The sequence below is a fragment of the Vanellus vanellus genome, assembly GCF_965231255.1.
Source record: "Vanellus vanellus genome assembly, chromosome: 1".
Taxonomy (NCBI): Eukaryota; Metazoa; Chordata; class Aves; order Charadriiformes; family Charadriidae; genus Vanellus; species Vanellus vanellus.
The window spans coordinates 149,197,687-149,223,095 of NC_138905.1; the positions used below are offsets into that span (position 1 = coordinate 149,197,687).

At 37.2% G+C, this 25,409-nt stretch overlaps 1 protein-coding gene across 1 annotated transcript; it reads right to left on the bottom strand.

Annotated features, from left to right (window-relative positions):
• TSGA10 (testis specific 10) lies at positions 1 to 25,057 on the bottom strand (the record flags this gene model as incomplete). The annotated part of the gene is made up of 14 exons (XM_082492835.1): positions 1 to 49; positions 2,935 to 3,069; positions 7,389 to 7,493; positions 7,826 to 8,028; positions 12,188 to 12,373; positions 12,921 to 13,031; positions 15,193 to 15,361; positions 15,590 to 15,645; positions 17,188 to 17,342; positions 19,988 to 20,103; positions 21,516 to 21,667; positions 24,232 to 24,309; positions 24,467 to 24,640; positions 24,986 to 25,057. The coding sequence occupies 14 exons, from the start codon at positions 25,055 to 25,057 to the stop codon at positions 1 to 3; spliced, it is 1,761 nt and encodes a 586-aa protein (XP_082348961.1).
• Positions 25,058 to 25,409: the final 352 nt, after the last annotated feature.

Consider the following 25,409-nt stretch of genomic DNA (forward strand, 5'->3'; position numbering starts at 1 on the left):
TCACAAGCCATTGTAAATATAACAGTATAAGTCCTTGAAACAAGAATTCCTAGAAAGAAAAAGAAATTTAATTTGTTTCATGTTCAGTGAATACAGCAATACATTCTGTTGTTTCCATGTGCAAAATTTTAAGGTTTTGATTCTTAACACACTTTGAGCAGGCTTCCCAGTCTCTTCAACAGTCAATCCAGATCATTTGAAGGATTAGATTTTATTGTACAAAAGTGCTATAATGCACTTTGAAGTGAAAGGCAAGCTTTGGACTCCTATCTCTTAAGAAAATCAGACAGAGAATGTCTTTCCTACTAGGTCTGCAAGAGAAACTACGAGGGACATCTTTTTCACTTTACTCAAACAAGGAGTCTGGTGCAATAAAGACAGAGAGAAAAATGGAAGAAAAAGTAACTGTCCAATTTACTGCTGATATCACATTCTCAATAAAATAAAGAGGTGCCTGACTGCCTCATTTCCCATCACAGTCTGTCTGCAGCCCAGTACCAAAACACTGTAGAGAAGGAAGGGTATTAATGGTGATTCCAGCACTGCTATCTCATTATACTTCATGTACTGCAGAGTCACGCATTAGCTGTGGAAGAAGCCTCTCTACCAGTGACTAGTTGTTTTCAGTCCATGGTAACCTGTCTTCAAGCAGTTAAAAAATGATGTTTCGCCTCCTGGAGGACTATTTCTAGTAGTATTTGGCTTCAAATCCAACAGGAACTTACACCTATATCATGTTTCATCAATTCCCCATACATCTGTTTTAAAAGTCTTAATTCTGCAATTCTGCTGATGATTGCACCCAAATATTTGCATTAATATTCTTGATTTTACTCTCAGGCCATATTTTACATTTTCTCATTTGTTATGGTCTCAATGAATTTTTCTGAATCTTTCTAGAGGTAGCTGGGAGAGAAATTATTTCACCATTCATAAATATTTCAGACATTTCTACTATTCCATCTTTTTCTTGATAAAAACTGCAAGTTTAACAAAATTTATCAGGAATTTTAGTATTCTGGCCATTAGAGCACTCACTCAGACATAGGTAAATCAAAAGTAAATCACTTATACAAAGCAGACAGACCCAGATTCAGATCTCTGCTCTTTCTCAGGAGAGCCTTATCAAACAGGCTATTTTATTCATCTCTGTATCACTACACTACACAGACCTGTTGAATACTTTCCAGTTAAGCTTTAAAAACATAGCACAGACTGCCAAAGTTTCAGTTTTTATTGCACACGGGGTTTTTTATGAAAACAATACCAAAACATTTAGTATAAATAAATAAGTAAGTAAGTAGGTCTGGAGCAACCTTAGTTCTTCCCACTTAGCCAAAAATGTATAACAGAGCTGGATGAGGAAAAAAAGTTACGAATTACATTAGTATCCTGAACACTCAAAAATGGAAAATAACTAAGCAGAAAAAAAAAAAAAATGAGTTCATTTGCACTCAAAACCTACATTGATTTAATTGAGAAAGATTTAGCTTAAGCCAGCTGAAGATTTTAAGCAAACAAAGTATTTATACCTGGCTCACATATTTCATTTTTAGTCCTTAAACTTATTGTTCCCTAGGAATGTGCAAAAGCAGATCATGCCACATAAGGCCAATCAGAAGGAAAAAAAAAAACACCAAACCAAACAAAAAAACCCCACAAAACCCCAAAAGCAAACAAGAAAGGAGTTGAATTCATAATCTAGTTTGTAGAAGATTAGTCTTGATTTGGTATTTAGCCAGAAGTTTACTAATTAGAAAGGAATTCTATCACCCTGAAAAGGGAGTGATACAAATAGAAAAAGCACCATAATCATTAGTTATCAGTGTGGTGGCTACATGGATTGATCCCTTTTCTTTATACCGTATCAAAAATAGAGTAAAGTGTTATGGTAATTAAAAGTAAATGAAACTGTTCCAGTTCTTATTTCAACAAATTTAAGAGCTACACTGTACTCAAGACTAAGGAGTAGACACGGTTTTATCAGAGGAATGAGGACTCCCTGTACTTCCTATCAAAGACTGGCAATAGCTACAAAATCACTGTCTTGCACAGCTGTCTTTTCCTACTAAGGGCACCAGAACCAGCTCACCGACCCAAGGACCCTTGTTTCATATTCTTAGGACCTGTGTACTTAGAGGAGCCTTTGATAACAAAGATTAATCAAATGCCAAAAGTAATAATGTCAGTTAATGAAGTATTAGCAAAATTCATCTTGGAAATACATAACCATCTCAAAAGCAGAAATGATTTCCTGCAAGTGATGAGTTGAGACTTTTTGCCCCGTAACTGGCATTTTTTTTTTTAATGCGTGCTGCCATCAAGCTACCAAAAAAGCATGATGCAACAATCATGCAGCTACCAAATATGAAACTCAGCTGAGACTGAAACTGACAGGGAAGTAGCTGTGCATTGTGGAGGCTCCATTTCACTGATTGTAAAAAGGAAAGCTGCGCTTGCTTCTCCTCAGGGTTACAAGTGTTTGAAGACTTCTAGAATGCATTTATGTTTCTTGTAGAAAATGCACATGTATAGAGTAAAAACTATTCTGAAAACTACTAGAAGGAGAAAGGATGGCTTTTATGTAGGAAAGATGAAAATATTTACATCTACACCTGCACAAAATGGTGGCAAGTCAAGCAGACATTTTCCATAGCATTATTCTATTACTTTTTTAAGAATTTATGACTATAGCATCTCAGTGAAAGTAGTTGCTATTAACCATATAGTTTTGATACAGCTCAATAAAACAAAACAAAATGAATATTATCAAAAGACTGTTATCCTGAATCTTTAACTTTTCTTGGAGCAATGTAATTCCATGGAATTCAGTCAATATTTCAATAAGAAATAACAGAGTTCATGCTTTTTCTCCTCCCCTCCCCCTCTTCCCCCCCTCAGTATTTGAAACTTAAATGTTGTTGAACCACTTATCCTTCCAGGGACCAGTCCGAAAACCAATCAGGAGATTGATGATGGAAATGTTCAGGTGATGATGTTCTTAACGTAGAGCTTAACTGATATGAGATTGTACGATTCTGGCATCGAAGCTCCTGTACAGCGCATTCCCTAAATAGACATTATCTTACAATAAGACTAAGCACTTTTCAAAAATAATCAAAATGATCTCATAGTCACTATCATCATTTTCTTTTTTAAATTGTCAGCTTTTTTATTCTATTTTATTTTAAAAGGAGACGTGATGTTCATCATATCCTTCTCTGAAAGACAGATTAGTGACTTTTTCTGTATTACTTCCTTACTCAGATTTAGTTCTAAATATCCATTGTCTCTATTTTCCATAAAAGACAGAAGCTAGCCATGGTTGCTGCAGGTTAAACTCTACAAACTATAAAACTCTCCTAATTTTAAGGTTATTCACAAGTCTGCAACATAAGGACAATCAGTAAAAACAGCAATGACATTAATGTAAGAACAGTTTTGCCTGTGGTATTCTTGTGCTGTTTGAGTTGGCAAGGCCAGTGTGCTAGAGTCTACCTGAAGTGCCCTGAAACTGATGGGTACTTAAGAGATGCTGGACTCCCCAGTGGGAAAGTTGTAAAATGGTAGTCTAGTCATTTTGACAGCAAGGGGTGGAGCCTGGGTACTGGATCAATCCGTAACTCCTGCATCTAGGTGTATGGGGAGGAAGTATGTGGGATTGGATAATACGTTGGAAAATTTTGGAGGTACATACTCATCTGGGATCCTGGTTTCAGGGTGCCAATTGTTTACATGAGGAGAATCTAGTCTGTGTTGGACTGGGAAACTACTAGGAAGGGTGGCTACAACCACCCCTCAGTTTCAGCATATAACCCCAGTAAAACCTGGAGAACGGTTCATTATAAATGAATGGGTGTACTGGGAGGATAGCACCGACCCAGGCTGGAAAAAAAGGACTCCAAGTTGCCCAAAACCTTGCAAATGAAGGTATAACCAGGACTGAAACTGACTCCAGCGTGCCTTAGCCATTACCAGAGAGCTGCCTATGGAGCAGACCACTGAAGCAGATCACCAAAACCTGCAGCAGAGGGATCAGATCCAGCACCAGCTCACGGATCTGAATCTACAGGCAAGAAAAGGGCTCGATCTAGCAGCAGCAGCCCAGTGAGACGGTAAGTCTTTCACCTAGCTACCAACATCCCACAACCTTGTGCCTGGGGAGGTGTCATATGCTCTGTAAAGACCACAGAACCAGACATCGACGTTGACTGCTAGTCTTACTAGCATTATTGCTTTTAAGGTCTTCACTATGCCCATGCTGTACTGTCTTTAATGGTCAAGATGGTGCTGGCAATGGTGGGAAGTCAGAGTGCAGCTGCTTGCAGCTCTCACAGGGAACACTGCCCTGTAGAATACCAAGTTTGGGTATAAATTTAGCAAAACTGTGACCAGTGGGGAAAAGTAACCATGGCCAACTTTTTTATTTGGGAAGAGACTAGGGCAGAGAAAGGAAGGTACAAGGGCAGCAAAGAAGGGTCAAGAAACAGAAAGGGGTAAAAAGATATGCAAGTCATGCAAGTAGGGTTGTCCAGGGGTATCTGACAGTTAGTCCCTGTGCTTGGTCACCACAGCCAGAACAGGACAATAAATCAAACCTGTTGTCTAAACTGCTTCCACAGTCAGGAGGATGGGAGAGATGGGGAGGTGCTTTTTCTGAATGGTAAAGAAAAAACCCAGGCAGATGGATTAAGCCTCCTAGTATCACTGTGTTGGTGCTTATTCAAGGCCCGACAGCACTGGCACTTCCACCTCCTAATTTCATTCTGTGCCAAGGCAGTAAATCAATATGACTAGCTAAGTCAGTGTTAGAACAAGGATATCATCTACCCACTTGTTTAAACTGACAACAAAAAAACCCCAGTCAGTACTGACATCTTCTATTTCCATTATATACTATCATGATACCAACTTTAATGATAGTATTTTTCTTCTCTGGCTAATTTTCTGATTTTCACTTGCCACTACCAGAAAAAATAGACTGGCTGTAAGAAGCCAACTTGGAGCTTTAATCCCTTTCCCTGCAAGCAAGAGAGATAGATACCTGCTCTGGTAAAGCATGACTTTCTGAAGAAAAACAGAAAAGAAATAAAATTCTTGTAACCTTTGTGGGACATTGATGGGACACTGTTTTGATTTTATGAAAAAAGCTCTAGCCTTTCAAAGATAGCTAAATCTAATGTCAGCCTCAGATTTCTATATAAGAACATTTCAGTCTTTGCTATCTAAGATTTATGCGTGTTGTTTTTGCGACTGACTTACAAACTGCATAATGGAACCCAGCTTTGTTCTTTCCAAAACAATTCAGATAAATATGTTTGTAATTCTCTTGAAGTAGAAGAGGAATGCTCTTCAAGAATGAGAAATGTTGATCTTTGTCTCAGATAGGCTCAATCTAATATCCATTTTGCTAACCATCTGTAAACTAATATTGATACTATTGCAGCTATAAACAACCACATGAGTAACAAATTATCCTTAACTAGGAGAAGAGATTAAGTATGGAGGCTGATTCAAGTCTCTGCCAATGAGTACTTCAAGAAGAAACACTTACAGTCCCTACCAGGGAGCACCCACACACCATGAGATGGATGCATTCACACAGGGGGAGTAGAGAAACAACAGTCTGAAGAAGATCAAGTTTCTTTTAAAACAAAGGTACTCCTGTATTAGCATACAGCCTGGCTCATTCTATGCAGCTGAAGGAGCACAAATGATGCCACCTTTAAACTGACTTGCACATCTAACCCAAAAGTTTAGCAGTTTTTGCCATGACTTCAGGGTAAAGGAGGATCCAATTTGAAATTAAATCATACACTGAAACATTTAAGAAATCCATCTTTGAAATCTATCTGGTATAGAGATGCCCTCTCCAAAACCCTCATCCTTACCTATAAGAGAAACAGAGTATCAACAAAGCAATTTACTACAATTAAACAAGACACCTGATTCTCAAACCTGTGCTATAATCACATCACTCTGCTTCTTTTGGTCATCTCTTTTACATACCCAAAATAATGCCTGACATGGTAATATTTTATCCTCAATACATCCGTGAAATAGAGAAGTACTGTTGTTTCACAGATAAAACTATTTAAGACACTGAGACTACATAGATAAACTAACTCATGAAGCAGAGCAGGGACTGCGCCCTGGTACTGTGGCCAAATCATATGAAACAGCTTGTACATATTGTTAGGTGCTCTTCCCACCCAAAAAAAAAAAAAATAGTACCATTTGGGAATCATCCCTAGCACCTTCTGTGCCCCAAGCAGTACCTAGGAGAAAGCAGGTTGGTATGGGCTAAAATCATTCCAGAGCATGTACCAACAATTAAACTGTATGGACAAGCATACAGTTGGATGGACTTCTCAAGTCAATGCTCTGACCTGGTTTTAGTTCACTAGTACAAGTGTAGCCAAAAGGTAGCCATTTATATCCCCCTGTACTCGGCACTGGTGAGGCCTCACCTCGAGTACTGTGTTCAGTTTTGGGCCCCTCACTACAAGAAGGACATTGAGGTGTTGGAGCGTGTCCAGAGAAGGGCTACAAAGCTGGTGAAGGGTCTGGAGGACAAACCTTATGAGGAACGACTGAGGGATCTGGGGTTGTTTAGCCTGGAGAAGAGGACGCTGAGGGGAGACCTTATCACCCTCTACAAGTACCTGAAAGGAGGTTTTAGAGAGATGGAAGCTGACCTCTTCTCCCTGGTGACAAGTGATAGGACAAGAGGAAACGGGTTCAAGTTATGTCAGGGCAGGTTTAGATTGGATATTAGGAAGCATTTTTTCACTGAAAGGGTTATTAAACATTGGAATAAGCTGCCCAGAGAGGTGGTGGATTCACCATCCCTGGAGGTGTTTAAGAAAAGGGTAGATGAGGTGCTTAGGGACATGGTTTAGAAGTGGTGGTGTTTTTATCAGGGTAGGTTAATGGTTGGACTTGATGATCTTAAAGGTCCCTTCCAACCTCACTGATTCTATGATTCTATATTGCAGAACTAGTCGTCTACAAATTGTTTGTCTAGCCAGCTAGTCACCTAGATTCTCACTATAGATCAAGACAAGCATCACTATAAATGAGTGAAGACAGACGAGCATCTTCAGGAAAGTGATCCATCCCATCCTAAAACAGGCAATTCTGGAGGGCAGTTTATCTTCACTGTCTCGTTCCATTGGCTATAATCTAGACAACTAATTTAGACAGCATGTATAACAGCTACACAGACTGAATTCAGTGACATGAATAGCCTCTGAACACACAGGAGATGTACAGCAGAGCAATATCACACTTTGCTGTTTATCCTACTGATTAGTCCAAGTCTTAGTACTATATTGGTTTTTACCACAATTAGATGGAGGAAGCGCAATACAAAAACATATACTTGCCTTTCAAAGCGCTCAGTCCCCAGCTGACTTTGGGTGATATCCAGTTCCAACTCTAGCTGAGCTACTCTGTTTCTGAGCTGAGTAAAATCTTGACTCTGCATAGCACTGTAAAGTCCATACACTTTGATTAGATAGCAACTATAATCCTCCAAGTATATTACCAAATGCAATTATCCAAAATTAAAAGGGCATCTATAAATGCAATTGAGATTAAGAACATTTTTTTTGGAGTAATTGGAGTAAAATATAACACTACACAGAAAAGTCCATTAGGGTATAGCTGGGGAATCAGAAGCAGGTTTTTGGTATCTTCTGATGTAACAGTAACCAAGGTACATTGGCCATTTGAAAATGCAGCTGGATATAAAACCATCTGTGTGCATGTTCACTTGGAAAGAATGAAAAAACCTGCAATATTCTCCTGGTCATTTACTCACAGTTTATTTTCTGCAAAAGAAAGCTGTTCCTTGAGAAACTGAATGTCAGAGTCTTTTTCTTGCTTTGCTATCTGTGACTGAAATTCTTTCTCACGACTGGACACAAGGAAAGATTCCAGTTTTTTCATAGACGCTCTTTCATTTCCCAGTTGTTTTCTCAGCAGCTCTATTTCAGAATGGGATGACTCACACTTGCTCTGCAGCTAAACAAAGATTTTAAAGTTTTATCTATCTATTATGGTAACCTTAAAAAAAAAAGAGAGAGAGAAAGAGAAAAAAGGAAGTCTGGGATGTATGACCAAAGTTCACTCTCACTCCAAGATGGATGATTCATGTTGTATTTGCCCTCAGTCAAAATCCTGTGTCAGATTTATAAATTCACCCAATGTATATATCAGAATATAAATGTACTTGATAGAAATGACAAAATGCTATGGAATATACGGATCAATGGATACAGACTATAGACTGAAACGTTAAAAAGATGAAGGAAGTTCTACATTTTGCTGAGGCAAGAAAATACTGATTAACCATTTGCATGCAGGAAATGACACCTCGTATAACAAACCTATATCTGGATCTCCAGCACTTATATTACTTAAAGGAGCACTAAGAATAAATTTGAAGGGAAAGGGAAAATGAATAAAATCCAAAATGAGATGAGATTAAGCATCTATGTATCTTGGGGGTATATATATATTATACGGAATAATATCCATAAAACCTAGGATGTTCCACTGAAAAGGGAACAATGGATGTACCTGAGACATAGCTACACAAACAGATTAAAAAAAAATCCCAACAAAACCCAAAGAAATAAACAAAAAACAAAGCCAGAGACAGCGAGTCAGGAAAATGTGTATTGAGTCAGCTACAGAGACACAGAAAACTGCCTGTTTTAATTTTAGTGTTAGCAAGCTAGATGCTATTTTTCCTTCATCTTTTCATGTATGCATTTTATTATGTCTAACTGAGTCCATTTGGGGTACTGCAAACACTTTTATCTGTATTTTACTTGAACCTAGTTTACATTAAGCATAATAATGCTCACCCAAAGGTCATAGTAAACCTATGAACCAAGACTGCACCTCTCCAGCACATTCTTCAGAATTTTCAGAGGATAACCATTTATGTCAGAGGATAACCATTTATGTGTTCAAAGCAGATATTGAGAGAACTAAGGTCATAGGCCAACAGGGAAAAAAGAGAGGGGAAAAAAAAAGGAAAATGCACACAGAAAAAAGCAAAAAGCTTTTTTCACTTTCCAAAGCAAAACTCAAATTATTTGGTTTTACCAAACTAAACTAAAGAATACTGAAAACTGTAGACAGCATAAGTTATAGGAAAATAAACAGTACTAGAAACACTGAAAGAACAGTCTTATTCAGCATTGGGTTTAATTTCCAGTTCTGAATACATATATGCTGCAATTTAGTAATGCAGATTTCTGCATTGAAATACTATGTAAAATAAGAACCCTATATGACAGTTATACATGGCTGATGAAAGGTTACTGGTTGAAAGGTATGAAAAAAAAAAAAGTGAAAATTTCCCAACCTCAGACTTTTCTCCAACTCTCCAACTGAATTTCTGCATTTTTCTCTCCTGAAACTGTTGCTGCTCTCCAGAGTCCCAGCAAACCCCTTCAGTGACAATCTCACAGAAGGATCCAGGAAGGCTTAGTCATATTAGATCTCACAAAAGCTTCAGACAAACATCTTATGCTGGAAATCTTCCCTATCGAAAGCATTGTAGAGTATTCCACAAGCATACCAAAGACATCACACACATTTGGCTGGAACAAATACCCAACAGTCAAACAGCAGCTTTACCCATGGCGTATGAAAAAGGCATAAAGGTCAAAAGAGAATGATGGAAGCCTGTAAAAAACAAGAAATCATCTCAGCTGGAGCAGAGAACGGACAGGACAGTGATAGAATCATACTGAAAATATCTGAATAATCTGAGTATGTATGAACAATTTTTCAGAGTTTATCCAAGATAAGGTTTTAAAGATTTGCCTATCCACTATTAATTTTGTAGGTTTTGCAAAAATTAAGGTCAACAGAAATTGATTTTCAAGGGAAATTAAGGAGAGATTATTAAAACTGATACTTCCTAAAGTAGTCAAGCATTTTAAAGTCCATGTCAAGTTTCTTTACTAATAACCTACTCCAGCTACTCTGCTTACTTAGTGACTAGATGTAAAATCCAAGACATTTTTCAAGAAAACAACCAGTAATTTTACTGACTTTTGATTATTCATAAAAAACTTTGCAAAGCAGTGAGCTTTTCAAATAGTATACAGCATCTACCCTCTGAGGAGTAAGCCCCTAAGGAATGCCAAATTAAACACTTAAAAAATTGAAACAGTAATCATCAACAGGGATTTGTTTCATCATTTGAGATCCCAAAGTAGATTTAGATCCCTTAAGTATAATGTTAGCATAAATTTATTTTTCTAATATATTTCACATACCCTTTCTACCTTCTCTGCAGCGTAAATTAACTGCTGATTTATCTAATCCTTCTTTGACTTTAATGCAAAGTTCTTGTGTAGATGTGAGATTTGCAAGTATAGAGACTCTCTCATGATGTATTTTTGAAGCTCTACATTTTCACAAGAGACTTGCTTAAGGCAGAAATCTGAGACTTGTTTGCAGCATCTGTTGTTAAATGCTACAGTAAAGGAATATCAGGTAATCAAAACTCTACTGCAAAGAAAATTTAAACTGCTTCCAAAAACCATACAAAAGTACTCTGTGTAATTATGGTGAATTTTAAGAGGCAGCAGTAATTTTTTCTAGAATAAACTTTAAAGTTATTTCTTTAAATAACTCCCATATATAAAAACTAGAAGAGAAAAGTTCTTGCTTCTGACAGCAAAATCAGCTACTGACATTTTCAACTGTATTCCTAGAATTCTACTCCTCCTACAGAGCTCATAAGGTTCAAAATTCTGCCATGGGCCCCATTCCATTTTCAGATTAGACCCTCTTATTTTAGCAATAAAATGTATTCTTGCATGTAGATGATCAGTGAATGCTTAGATACCGTCAGTTATATTTATACTGCTGCCACCCATAAACTCAGGCATGACCACGCAGTCAGTAACAGAAGTGACACTAAAGAAAAGTCCACAAGCCAGCAGCAGCAATTCTGACTCCAAGCATTCATAATTTTGTATATTTTAAATTAACATAGCCTAGGTTTTTCCCTTTTGAAAAATGCCTGTACTTTGCCCTGTGACACCTGACTTGTATTTCTGGTCACTTTTAACTACTTAATTTTCAGTAGGTGGCAGAATGAGTCTGGGAGGTTGTTGACAAAAGCAAAGGGAGAGATAAAGCACTGGGGCTTCTTGAAGGATTTCTTAGGAATGAGACCAAAAGAGATGGTTGTAGGGGGAGCACATCACGTTAATTCTAGCTCTGTCTTGCCTAAAAAAACCACAAGGATTTAAATATTAAGATTTTTTAATACAAACTTTTGTGTTTTAGATATGTGCTTTACATGTAACTGCTATGAACCTGAACATGATACCAAATTTGTTGACACAGTTTTCATTAAGAGGCCTGTTTATTATCATACTTAATATCAGGCGTGTGGGAAGGAATTAGAAGGATAAAATCTCTACCCATCTGAGGCTGGCTGGACAAACTAGGACCATGTACCAGTTTTATTATATTAAAAAAAAATGTCAAAACCTGCCAATCTTCTTGTGCTGTTTTGCTACTGTTATGTTCTCATCTATTTCCTGAACAGTAGCAGCTCAGTTCCTCCTGAGTATCTAACGTGCACAGGTAGTCCTCAGTAGCCTATGTGATATACAGGAAGAAGAGATTATCTGCAACAAAAATGGTAACAACCCAAAACAGAAGATAGTTTATATGTTCATAACTCATTTTCAAAGCCATGCTGTGCATGTGCCTTTAAGTTCTTCAGATTTTCAAGGGGGAAGAAAATCTCTGGGACACCTAAAGCAGTGGAAAGAAGGTTGAAAATCTGGAAGAAAGAAAAGCAGGATCAGGAATGTAACAGGTGACAAAGCACTAGGTATGTTTCAGGTATGCTGTGGAGTTGTGTGTGACATTATGCCTTCAGTCACTCAAACATGACAGCATTTTATAGCTTTTTTTTTACCTTGAAATATGCTATTATTTTTTAAGATTTTTTTTTCCAAGTGTGAGTAATGGAATTCTAGTGATGTTATTAAATAAACTCAAACTCCATACATTTTATTGTAGCAAATATCTCTAAAATATGAGAAGTGGCATTAAGCATAATTTTAAACAGCTGCGGGCTTAAAATACTGCCAGACCATTTCAAGGGTGAGCTATGGAAAGAATGATTTCAACTTACTTGCTCTATCTCTGTTCCAAGAGACTCCATTTTCTCTTTCAACCTGCGGTTCTCAGACTCCACACTGATCAGTGCCTGTCTAACAGAGCTACGGTCTGCTTCTGCTTGATGGCATTTTGCTTCCCAAGTTTCTCCTTGTTCACGGGCTTTGTGGCAAGTCTCCAAAAGCTCACAGTTCTCTCTCTCCTAATACATAAAGCTTGTTTGTTTAATAATTTACAGCAAGCTTCACAAAATAGGGTATCTATAGATCTACAGCTATGAGATGGTCTTGGATGTTGTCTTTCCACTGAAAACTTTGCCATTTAGCCAAAACATTGAGAGAATTCTCAAGAACTAGTGTTGTGTTCAAGATGGCTGTATTTTAATGCTCAAAAGGCATCTGTTAAAAATGGCTAAAATAACATTACAAATATGAGATATAGCACTGTATTGCAGAAATATTTTTTTAGTATTAATTCCATATGGTAATACAGTCCCAAGTGTCTGCATTATTCACTGTCCAAATTCTTAAGTTTAATAAACACCCCCCCCCATATATATATAAACACAGTGAAATACACTTCCTTACTGCACAAACAGGTAAGAAAATGTGTTCAAACTATTAGAAACATGTTAGTAGAATGCAAGTAAGTTTCAGCTAGGAAGCAAATTCTTCCATGGAAGTATGGTTAAAATTTCATTTTAAGTTAAAACAACAGCATTTACTAACAAGTTTAATCCATATACTCACTTTAGACTTCAGTACACCCTTCAGCCTGACAATATCTGTGTTTGAATCCTGGACTTTCAACTGCATATCATCAAGCTCATTCTGGTACTTTGCTAGTTTTTTATATAGTACCTATGAAGAAAATTTGTTTCATAAGGTTAAAGTATACTGTTTATACTTTTACCAAAAACCCCCAGAATTAGTGTGTATCTAGTACCTACGGCTTTATTAATTAGTTATTTAAAGGCTATATAAAATTTAAACCATGTTTATTTCTATAAATAAAATTTTGCATATGTCAAAAATATTCACCTTCTTTGGCTTGCAACTAATGCTAAGTCTTCTTAAAAAGAAAAAAAAAATTTAATAGAAGAATGTAGCAGTTAAGAAAAAGACAGATGGTTTATTTAGCAGCTAGGTGGTCATTACAAAATAGCCTGCAGGACTCAATCAGTTCCCTCTTTTTTACATGTTACAGTTTCTTAAAAGCCCACATTGGAAAAAGCAGAAGACAGCTAAAAATGGAATTAACTAATTAAGTGGTTATCTCCTAATCAGGAGAAATAAAGCCGCAAGTATTAGGAGAATGCACACAGCTCTGGCAACTATTGCTTGGGAAACAGAACAGAGTGAAGAAAAAAACCTGCAGAAAGGATGTCTTGAACTGCCCTGTTCAGAAACTCTTCCTTCCTTACAAAATTACTATGACAACACTCAGTTGCAAGAATGAGTGGGGGCAGTGTAACGGGAAAGTAGGCTATGTAGAAACTCCTGTTCCTATTGTGAAAAGGCTGGGAATTGCTGAGAAAAGTTCTGTGAACTTTTTCAGTAAGCCCAACTGAAGAAAAGGGAACACTACTTTAAATACTTTGAATGTCACCTAAATTAATGGAAGAACTCAGAGGAACCATTACATATTATAGAGGCAAGCCTATTAAAATGTAATTGATCCTCTGAGGCTAAAACTTTGTTTCTAACTGTTTCTACAAGCATTTAGGCATTGCAAAGAAAACCATGAAGCTTGCAAAGGTAGCTAGAAGCAGCAGGAGGATTTGGTTTGTACCACCTGACAACAGTATCAACTGTGATTCTGAGAGAAGGTAAAGATTAGCAATTCCCTGGAGTAATCTTTTTCAGCAATCCGCATTTCTAGTGGTACTTGCTACCAACCTTTGGTGCTTAAAGATACTAGGACCTCCACTTTTCTAGCATACGCAAGGAGGGCACTAAAAAGAAAAGATTAATGCATTTGAGAGAAGAGTTATTTAGCATGGGAGTTGTCTCACCTAATTTTCACAGCATAGAATTAGGTATCCGATCTAAACTAATTAGCTACGCTTCCCCTATAATGAAGGGGGAGAGACAGGTAAAGTGAATCACTTTAAAAATTGGGATGGGATCAGTCTCCTTCTGGAATACTTTTCTTCACTTAAAAGGGAGCCTTAATAACTTAAAACTTTTGTATAGCTGAAGTCAGATGAAGTTAATCTGCTCCTTCAAAATTGGGTGGCGCTTCTTGAGGAAGAGAAAGCCAGGTAAGCAGAAAGTATTTTCAAAAACAAAGACATCCTAAGCAGTAGAATAAGTGCAGCAAAGAAAGAGCAAGTATCAGAAAACCTAAATAACAGCAAGAGGTTTAACAAAAAGAAGAAAACGGAACATTACACAGTGATGAACTAGTATAGGTATTAAGCTTAATTTCTAGCTGTTTGGAAAACACATTGAGGCACAAACAGTGTGTGTGCGTGAGACTTTAGTTTTAAGTATTTTAACTACTTTCATTAGTCACAGCACACAGATAAATAACACAGTAGATAATGTAATGTTTTATTATAACCAAATATTTCCAGCATCTTCTATCCAAAAGCCACTTTAAGTAATACTATTAATAGTTTTGAACCTTATTAAAATGTGTACTGTGTTAAATTATTAGCAAGTCAAATTCATAAGCTTGTAAATGCCAGTCACAGCACAGGACAAGAAATACTCACTGGCTCTGTTATAGTACTTTTCCATATAAGCAATAGTTATAACTGCCACAGTGTTTTCACATAAAGATCAGAAAAAAACATTAATTAGCTGTTCCTCAAGATAAACATCCAAGCCACTACATAGCAATAGCTGGTCCTCTTTATGCAATTGAGCTGAGCAACAAGGGAAAAAAATCAGAATTTGAAAAATAAGCTTAAAAACTAATTTGCAGATTTCCTTCAGATGAGGGCCCAACAATTCTATGCACTACTTGAAAAATACGTAACTTTCCTTTTTTGTCAAGGTTTCTCTACAAATATACCTGATTTTCTTCCTTAATATTAGAAAGATGCTCTTGTAACCTGTCATTCTCCTGAGCTAATGATTCTCTGTTCTTGTTAGTCTGTGCAAGTTCTTTGTTGGTTTCTTGTAGCTGTTGACGCAAACTGGTGATATCTTTCTCACAGACACAGAGTGCTTCAGAAGATTTTCTATGCAGCAAATAAAAAATACTTCAGGTATGACAATACTGCCCAACATAATACAAATGATATCTTTTCCAGTAGTTAAGTTTGCAAGTCATGAAACAAAGCTGTAACATTTTAATATTTAATAGAGTAAAAAAATATTTATACATTAGCACATCCTATGAATTAATTTTTTAACTAATGCTGTAAATTAATCAAAATTTAATAATGATCTTGAGATTTTACCCTTACTTTGTGGAATGCTCCATCTCAGAAATCAGGATCTTGAAATCTGAAATTACTTTCTCCTTCAAAAGAAATACAAAATAAAAATAAACCTCTCACCACTCCTCAGTATAAATGGAAAAAAATATTAAATAAGATTATCTGCATTTTCCTTTCATTCAGCTAGCTGATTAACTATTTCACAGAATCACAGAATCACAGAATTATCAGAGTTGGAAGGGACCTCTAGAGATCATCTAGTCCAACTCTCCTGCTAAAGCAGGATTGCCTAGAGCACATTACTCAGGACTGCATCCAGGCGGGTCTTGAAAATCTCCAGGGAAGGGGACTCCACAACCTCCCTGGGCAGCCTGTGCCAGTGCTCTGTCACCCTCACCGTAAAGAACTGTTTCCGTGTATTTGAACGGAACTTCCTGTGTTCTAACTTGTGCCCATTGCCCCTCGTCCATTTGCAAAGTTTAATGCAAAATGGACTGTGGTTTTCCAAGTTTCATCCTGTACTGTTTAGAGCTGAAAATTCCGATAATCTCATTTGGCAAATAAAGGAAAAAAATATTATTATCTTCTGCAGAATATAAAAATTTAATTAAAATTTTTAATCCTTTGTGGTTCTAAAGGTAGCCTTTGGCTCAAACTCCCAAAACTAAATGATGTCTTCTGTCTATTAGATAAGTTATCACAGCTTTTCTACAATGAATAAACTACCAGAGTCTGGTAGTTTGTAATTGATAGAACAATAATTCTGTCACTGTACTTCTATAAAGTACATAGCACAAATTGTATCATTTCACTCCTTTGTCTTTGGATACAGATATTAAAAGAAGTATAGATAGCCTAAGGAAATGTCTTATAGACAGCCATCTCTTCTCTAAAATGGACACCATTTTACAATTTACAGTTTTTAAAATGCAAAGTCAGTGCTTTGATGGCAATCATGGCAAGATGATTATAGCTTGTCCTGTAATTTATTTTCTTTAAGATTTTGTTAAAAATCAGTGCAAATTCCTGAGTTAAGAATTGCAACAGATAAAAAGTACCTTCTTTAGTTTATCCTAAATAAATATCCAGATGACTTAAGCTGAAGTGAAAAACAAAGTTTCAGAACTAAGACCTAACCAGCTTCATTATATAGTTTGAAATCACACTGGGCAATAAACTGATGCAATTTCCTTAGGTAAACTAGTACCGTAAGGTGAAAAGAATACAATTCAGATGCTCCTTCAATGACAACAAAGGCAATATTATTTGGCACCCTGCATCTCTAACATCAGTGGACCCCAGGGAAAAATTTAGGCTAAGTTTTATGATAAACAAAATATATTATTGGCTAATTTACTCTTCTCCACTTCAGAAAAAGTACTTAAAGACTCCTCTCTTGATAAGTATAAACCATACAACACACCAAACATGAGATGCTCAACACTGCTCAAACCTACTGCTTTTGAAGTCAACATGAGTTTTATTATTGCCTTGAAACTGGAGCAGAACTAGGTCAGCACTGAGCACTATTGCAGATACCAATATAAGATAGGTGTGATGACCCAACAGATCCTTTCACTATTTATCTTTTCTGATTATGTGACTATTTACATGTTAGAACATACTTTAATTGCCAGGCTTTCCTCAAAAGTAGCAATCTTCTCTCTTCCTTCTTCCACACAGTCTTGCAAAGTTGCCTTCTCTTTATCAAGTTGTGCAATTGTTTCTTTCAAAGCACCGATCTCCTCTTGTTGTACAAGACTTTGTCTTGAAAAGTTATCTGGACACAATCAGAAAGGCCTCATTTTTATTAATTCAACCCATTTGAAATAAAGACTATTTTGATACACTTCTAAAGCATAAAATAACATGGCAAAAACATGAAAGAAAACACTGAAGCATGTACCTTTTCAAAACATAAATAATCTGACTAATATTTATAGCACTGCATTCTTCCTTAGATTGAGGCCTCAAATTACTTGGCTGAAAGCAAACCTTCTAACAATTACAATAGATAGAAGCAGTATGTAGACTGTAGTGTGTAATGACTGATGAAATAAGAGATCGATATCTTGATATTAGCCAGTTTTTCTGAAATAAATGTTTAATTAAAGTGAACTTTAAGTAAAAAAGAATAATGCATTTATAAAATTCAACACCACTTAAAAATTGCAAAGATCATGGAATCACGGAGTTTCAAAGTTGGAAGGGACCTCTAGAGATCCTCTAGTCCAACTCCCCTGCTAAAGCAGGATTGCCTAGAGCACATTACTCAGGACTGCATCCAGGCGGGTCTTGAAAATCTCCAGAGAAGGGGACTCCACAACCTCCCTGGGCAGCCTGTGCCAGTGCTCTGTCACCCTCACCGTAAAGAACTGTTTCCGTGTATTTGAACAGAACTTCCTGTGTTCTAACTTGTGCCCATTGCCCCTCGTCCTGTTACTGGGAACCATTGAAAAGAGCCTGGCTCCATCCTCCTTCAACCCACCCTTTAGATACTTGTAAGCATTAATAAGGTCTCCCCTCAGCCTTCTCACAATAATGAAAAAAGCAATCCACTCACTACAAAATCAAGTTCTAAAAGATGTCTCTCCCTATCTTCATTCAGCTAATAAGGTGTTACACACTACATTTACCTTTAAATGGTCAGAGAATCAATTCTTATATGATCTACATACATTGCATTCGCAGAGGAGAAACACAGAAACCCTTCTCACAGTGAACCTTTCATCTCATAAAAACCATGCAGGCTGGCGATTACTCTTTAAGTATCAGTGTAATGGTACTTATTGAATGATATTTATTAACCACTTCCAGGAGATAAAACATCCAAAGTAAAATGATCTGTAGCTCAGTCTTTTAGGGACATCATAGCATTTCTTCACATTCTATTTTTTCCACAGAAACTCCCTATTTCAAAATGCAAGATGAAAGGCACTCAAATTTCCACCCCATATTTTTGGATGCATGGCTCTGAAACCTGCTAAGAGAGTGTTCAAACCCAGCTCTAAAGAAAATTCTGATGGAGCAACTAATCCTGGAAACCATTTCCAGATACTTTAAGTATCTGGACAAGAAAGTCCTTCCCCAGCTCTCCTGTAGGTCCCCTTTAGGTACTGGAAGGCCACTATAAGGTCTCCTCGGAGCCTTCTCTTCTCCAGGCTGAGCAACCCCAACTCTCTCAGCCTGTCCTCATAGGAGAGGTGCTCCAGCCCTCAGATCATCCTCGTGGCCCTCCTCTGGACACAATCCAACAGGTCCATGTCCTTCTTATGTTGGGGACTCCAGAGCTGGATGCAGTACTCCAGGTGGGGTCTCACAAGAGTGGAGTAGAGGGGCAGAATCACCTCCTTTGACCTGCTGGCCACACTTCTTTTGATGCAGCCCAGGATACGGTTGGCCTTCTGGGCTGCAATAGCGCATTGCCGGCTCATGTTGAGCTTCTCGTCAGTCAGCTCCCCCAGTTCCTTCTCGTCAGTGCTGCTCTCGATCCATTCTCCACTGAGCCTGTATTTGTGCTTGGGATTGCCCCGACCCAGACGTAGGACTTTGCACTTGCTTTGTTGAACTTCATGAGGTAGGCTTGGGCCCACCTCTGCAGCCTGTGCAGGTCCCTCTGGATGGCATCCCTCCCCTCCAGCATGTCTACCTTACCACACAGCTTGGATCATCAGCAAGCTTGCTGAGGGTGCACTCGATCCTACTGTCCATGTCACCAACAAAGATGTTGAACAGCATGGGTCCCAGTACCAAGCCCAGAGGAACACCACTCATAAGTGGTCTCCACTTGGACTCCATTTTAATAGCATAAGGCAGATCTAACATTAAATATCATTAGCTATATGTTAGCTTCACAAATTCAATACTGCATTTGAGAACAGATTATGTCAACTGCACCTATAGAAAATAATAAAAGACTTCTAACACAATACAGTTGTAATTTTTAAATTGAGAACATATTCCTTGGCACTATGGGAATAATAATTCCTGTATCCACCTCATTTTCCCCCATAATATGAAAAAGGTGCAACATACAATATAAGATATGTACTATAAAGGATGTTTTCCTGATTACATCATCATCACCTTCTGATGCCAAGAGGTGCTACTACCACCTTAGTGGATCATAAATATAACTGATATGCTCAGACACTGCACATTGGTACCAACACACATTGTTCAGCTGACAGTATGTACAGTCACTGAAACTTACTTGCAAGAGATTTATTACATAATTTTTAAATGCAAAAAACTTCCATTAATGAATCAAAACAGATGTTTTGCCCTTAAAATTTTAAAACTGTCAAAAGTATATTTATTTGTATTCAACACTTTTTCTTTCAACTCATAAGAAAAAAAGAAAAAAGCAGTAATATAACAATTAGCCTATTGAATTTTATTACAAAAACTGTATCTGTCGCTCACCAATTTTTTCATCCAAAAGCATAATTTTCTTATGAGTAAGTTGTATTTCCCATCTTTTCTTAGCAAGGCTTCGCTGAGTCTCTGAAAGATTCTGTTCTGTTTTTTCATTCAATAAACTGGAAAAGCAGAAGCATTAAACAGGAAAATTCAGAAGTTTATAAATTATTTTTTTCCTTTTGAAATGTCACAGAAGTTGCAAAAGTTAAGGAAAAGCGAGATTCTTCTGTATATTTTAGACTATTTGGGGTATTTTATGAATGTTAATCTTAATATCTGGATATCAAAGTCTGAATGCTCCTGTAAAGAATCATAGAAAAGTAAGAATTCTTTACAACAGGTGGATGTAAAAACTTCTCAAAAATTATTAAAATAAAAATTATCACTTGGGATATACGCTGGAATGCTTGACCTGTTTCAAGGTATGCCCAAGTCATACATTCAAATCATGTGGAATATTAATAATTCTCAAACTGTGGAAGAAACTGAAGAGATCTATCAGCCTGGTTTGGGTGGAAAATGAAAAGATTTTACTAGCAGCAACTAATTTTCAACAACTCAATTTTTGTAGTATTCCTAAATCTGACAACTTATTATAAAAACAGCAATAACTCAGGACTGGCTTTGCAAAGAAGTTCACGTTATTTTAGAAATCACAGTATCCTTAGGAATGTATTGTAGGCTAGCATAATATTGCACGCTAGTACCCAGCATTCCCACCAATCAAAATCCAATAAGAAAACTACAACACCCATGTGTTGACTACACCAGTCACTTGTAAGGACATATAGGTTTACGAGACTGTTCGCCTGACTGAATTATATTTAAGGAAATAAAAGAGGAAAAAGTCACAGTATCTTCTCTTGCAGTCTGCTCAGTAGCCTAGTTCAGTCTGTGAACTAGTCCTCCTTATCTCTCTGCACAAACTTCACACGTGCTTGATATTTCCCTCCAGTCAGTAAATTATCCTTTTTTATCTTGCACTCACTGGCCTATGCTTTCTTACCTAAAGGCTTCGACTGAGTCTAGTCTCACTACATGCTTCTGAACATAGTTAGGAACTCCAGTTGAGCAGCAGGGCATAAACCCTATGCAAGGCTTCAGTTTTATCTCCTCCCATGAAAAAACTCCAAGACTAAGAAAAGGATGTCTGAAACTAACTACACATCACACTCATTAGTTTATGCGTGTTTGCTTGCCCCTATAAAAACAATAAAAAATAAATATATTTTTTAATTCATATGTAATTTACCAAAAATCATCAATCCCTGCAGCTTCTAATAGAAAGTTCCTAACTCAGAGTGAATTTTACTTTTTCACTGAAGATGGTTTTCAGCATATCATAATATCAACAAGCCAAGACATTTACATATAAATAAGCAAAAAAGAAAACAATTTCATTCCAAAAAGATTGCTCATAAGAACAACTATCGTAAATTCTTTTCCCTTTGAGCTATATAATGGTTATGATAACTAATGAACATAGGCTGACGTTACTTGCAAACTAATGCAATTATATACTTGTACTTACCTAAGTGAAGCATATTCAGCTTCCTGTCGGCTCAGCTCAGTTTCAGAGTCCAGTGCTCTTCTTGCCAATCTTTTCATCTCAGTTTCCAGAGAATCAATGGTGCCTTTCATTAGTGTCACTTTGGACATCTGTTCTAACCGTTCACTATCTAACTATAAATATAATTAAACATTAAAAGCTGAAAAAAGACGATTTATACATAGAATTTCTCCTATAAATTCAAATTCTACTCTGTTTTTAGCACAAATCTTTTACTGAAGGAGAAACGTCCAAGTATCTCATTTACTCAGGGCCTGACTCCAGGTCTACTCATGGTAGTAGGCAAAGGGCTGAAACTTCTTTTGAAGCACAATCAATTTCCTGTCTTTCACATATCTGGGAATATTTTAATTTATTAACGTAAATTTTAGGTTGGTCATTATGCCCAAGGGCAAAAATGTTTGGCATTGATCAATATTTAAAGTTTTCAGTGCAAAATAACATAACAGAAAACATTACTATGAGTATATGAAGGGAGAAATCCCAGTTCAGGATACAACACTACCAATGATGGCTTCTAAGTTAAATAGCTATGACGATAATTGGATAGAGAAATCAGTGTAAAACACTTGCATAAAACACTATATGACCAAGTTACCACCATGAGGCCTTTAGGTCTATACCCAGAACAAAGAACAGTTCCAAAACCTCCTGCATAGACTTCAGGAAAGCTAGTTTGAAATCTCCAATTTAAAGAAAAATGTGTTTCTTTATTAAAATGCTTACACTTAACATTCAAAGAGCTGTCCTTTCTAAATTATTTGAAACAGCTCTTTTAAGGTAAAAAATTCTCACCTCATCCCTCTCCTCATTTACTGATTCTTTCAGTACTAATTTCTGGGTTACTATAATCAAAGATCAGACCTCTAAAGAGCAGGTCCCTGGTACACAGTAACTTTTTCAGTACTAGTGCCATAAATTTCATATTGATGTATCGCCCTCAAAGGGTACCAAATGAACTGAAGAAATAAGATGATGACATAAACCACGACTATTCCCAATATTCACTACACATCATATGTCAAGCATGTGATTAAAGCTAATTTACTACTGGGAGTACTCAGAGCTATTTAAGCTTACAGTGTTTTCTTCATCACAGAGGCACTCAGTTTAATATTCTAATCCTTGGAACTATACTTATAAGCTTGGTAAGATTTAGAAGGCTGAAGAGGAAAAAGAAAATGAACCAGAATTTATAACCACAAGGTCTAGAAGAAAGATACACTACAGAAATCGGTGTTAATCTATTTAAAAATCAAGTTCTACCCAGACTGTAAATATGTTTAAGATTTATATTCACTTTATTAATGTTTTAATTTCCTATTTTAGTGCCAGATGTTAACAAACAATCGCACACACAAGTAACTTAAACCATATTAAACAGGACTTGCCAGAACAGTACAATTACATTTGGTTTTGGAGCATCAGATCTTAATAATATATAATTATAAGATAATTCACATTGGAATGGACTCCAGGTCTCTAGTCTAAACTCCTGCTCAAAGCAGGGTCAGCTTTGAGGTCAGGTTACTCAGGGCTTTCTCCAGCTCAGTTTTGAAAAATCTGCAAGGCTGGAGACTGCTTGACTGCCCTCATGGGAAATAAGTATTTCCTTGTATTCAGCCTGAACCCTTCTTGCTTCAACTGATGCCCATTGTTGCTCATCCTTCCACTATGCACTGCATTGAAAAGCCGGTTTCTGACTTCTTGATGAGTACTGGCAGGTAGGACTTAGGTTCCCCTTAAGCCACCTCTATTTCAGGTGGAACAAGTCCAGTTCCACCAGCCTCCTCTCATAGAGAACGTGCTCCAGACCCAAGTATCTGCTTAGCCCTCCACTAAACTCACTCCAGTTTGGCAATCTCTTTCTTGTACCATGGTGGCAAAACTGGATGCGGTATTCCAGATGTGGTCTAATGACCGTTCAGTAAGGGCGGACAAGCTCAGTAAAGAGGGACAATCACTTCCCTTGAGCTACTGGCTGTGTCCTGTTCACACAGCCTAGTACACTGTTGGCCTCCTTTGCCACCATGGCACACTGCTGGCTTATGTACAGCTTGCTGCATACCAGGGCCTCTGGGGCCTTTTCAGCAGAGCTGCTCCCAAACCCATTGGCCCGCAACTTGTATTGGTGCCAGTGGCTCTTCTTCCAAAATTCAGAACTTGGCATTCATTCTTGTTGGACATCATAAGGTTCCTGTTGTCCATTCTTCCTACCCTGTCTTGGTCTCTGTGGACAACAGCCGTGCTCTTCAGTACATCAACAGCTTTCCCTAATTTGGTGTCATCTGCAAACTTCTGAGAATACATTCTATTACCTCCTTCTGCGCACTGGTAAAGATGTTAAACAGGACAAGCCTCAGAACAAAAACCTGTGGTGCTCCATGTTAACACTCTGCAGGCCAAGTAGTATTAACTGTGACCTGATAAGACTGTCCATCCAATCAAATTTTCTGTCATCTAGCTGCCCACCCATCCAGACCATAACATCCAAAGCTGGATACAAGAACACTGTGGGTAAGAGTGTCAAAAGCCTTGCTACAGTCTTGGTAAATAACACCCACTACTCTCAGCCTGTTGTTTCCTTATAGAAAGCAGTTAGGTTAGTCCTGCAGGATTAACCATGAACATCACCTGTACTACATTTACAGTTCCATAAATAATAATTTTCCCTTACATTTTGAATTGTAGTTTCTAGCTCTTCAATTCTCTGTTCCAAATGAGCCTTTTCATTAAACGCAGTCTCTTGGGAAATCTGTATTAAATAACAACAAAAACACATAGAACAAGTCTGAACTCACCACAGACATGTAATACAATTAACTCTCAGGATTAGAACAGAAATATTTAGCAACTTTTAATTACACTACTAAGTAGTTTTCATGTCAAAATAACCAGGGGAGGAATCAAACCTTTAACTGCTCCCTGAGGCTATCACGTTCTGTAGTCATCCTCTGAAAATCTGACAGTGCTGTATCCCTTTCTATCTCCACATGTCTTAACACAGCTTGAGCTGTCACAGTACTTTTAGGAGTCCTGGGGCATTTGATAAGTTCCAGACGAAGCCGGGAAATCTCTTCCTGTGCCTATTTTTGAAAAAGAGCAGCACAACAGAAATATGGAATAGATAATGTAATAAATTACTGTGGCATATGGCTGGTAATGCAAAGCATCCTAGAAACTGTGCAATATCAAAGATGAAGTAATGATTTGCGCGTATATTCTTTGATTCAGGAAAGCATTCTTAATTCAGGACAGCACTTACAAACTTGTATTTAACTGACAAATTCAAATCACAGAATTTCCATAACTTTATTTCTATTTTTTTTAAAAAAACACATTGCCTTTTTTATACAAAAACAAAAATAGATTTTTTTTCTTGCACATCACCCTGTTATTTTAATTAATCATATAAATGTAAATACAATTACCCGTTCATAAAGATCGACAATTTTGTCTCTCTCAGCTGTTAAAACTTTTAAGTTACCCTGAATTTCTGCCATACGGCGCTCAAGTTTTTTCAGCGTTGACTTAAGTTCTTCACGTTCTCTCAATACTTTCAAAACTTCTGGGTCAGAACTCACTCCCTTAAAGAATAAGGTGATATAAGGTTAAAGTAGAGAAACAAAACTTGATACACTTTTTTATTACATCTGGTATGGAAATTTCTAAAAAAGATTTAATAAGCCTTCAAACTAGTAACCTCTGGACAGTCAAGACTGTACATCACAGTATCACAGTATGCTAGGGATTGGAAGGGACCTCAAAAGATCATCTAGTCCAATCCCCCTGTCGGAGCAGGAACACCTAGATGAGGTTGCACAGGAAGGCGTCCAGGCGAGTTTTGAATGTCTC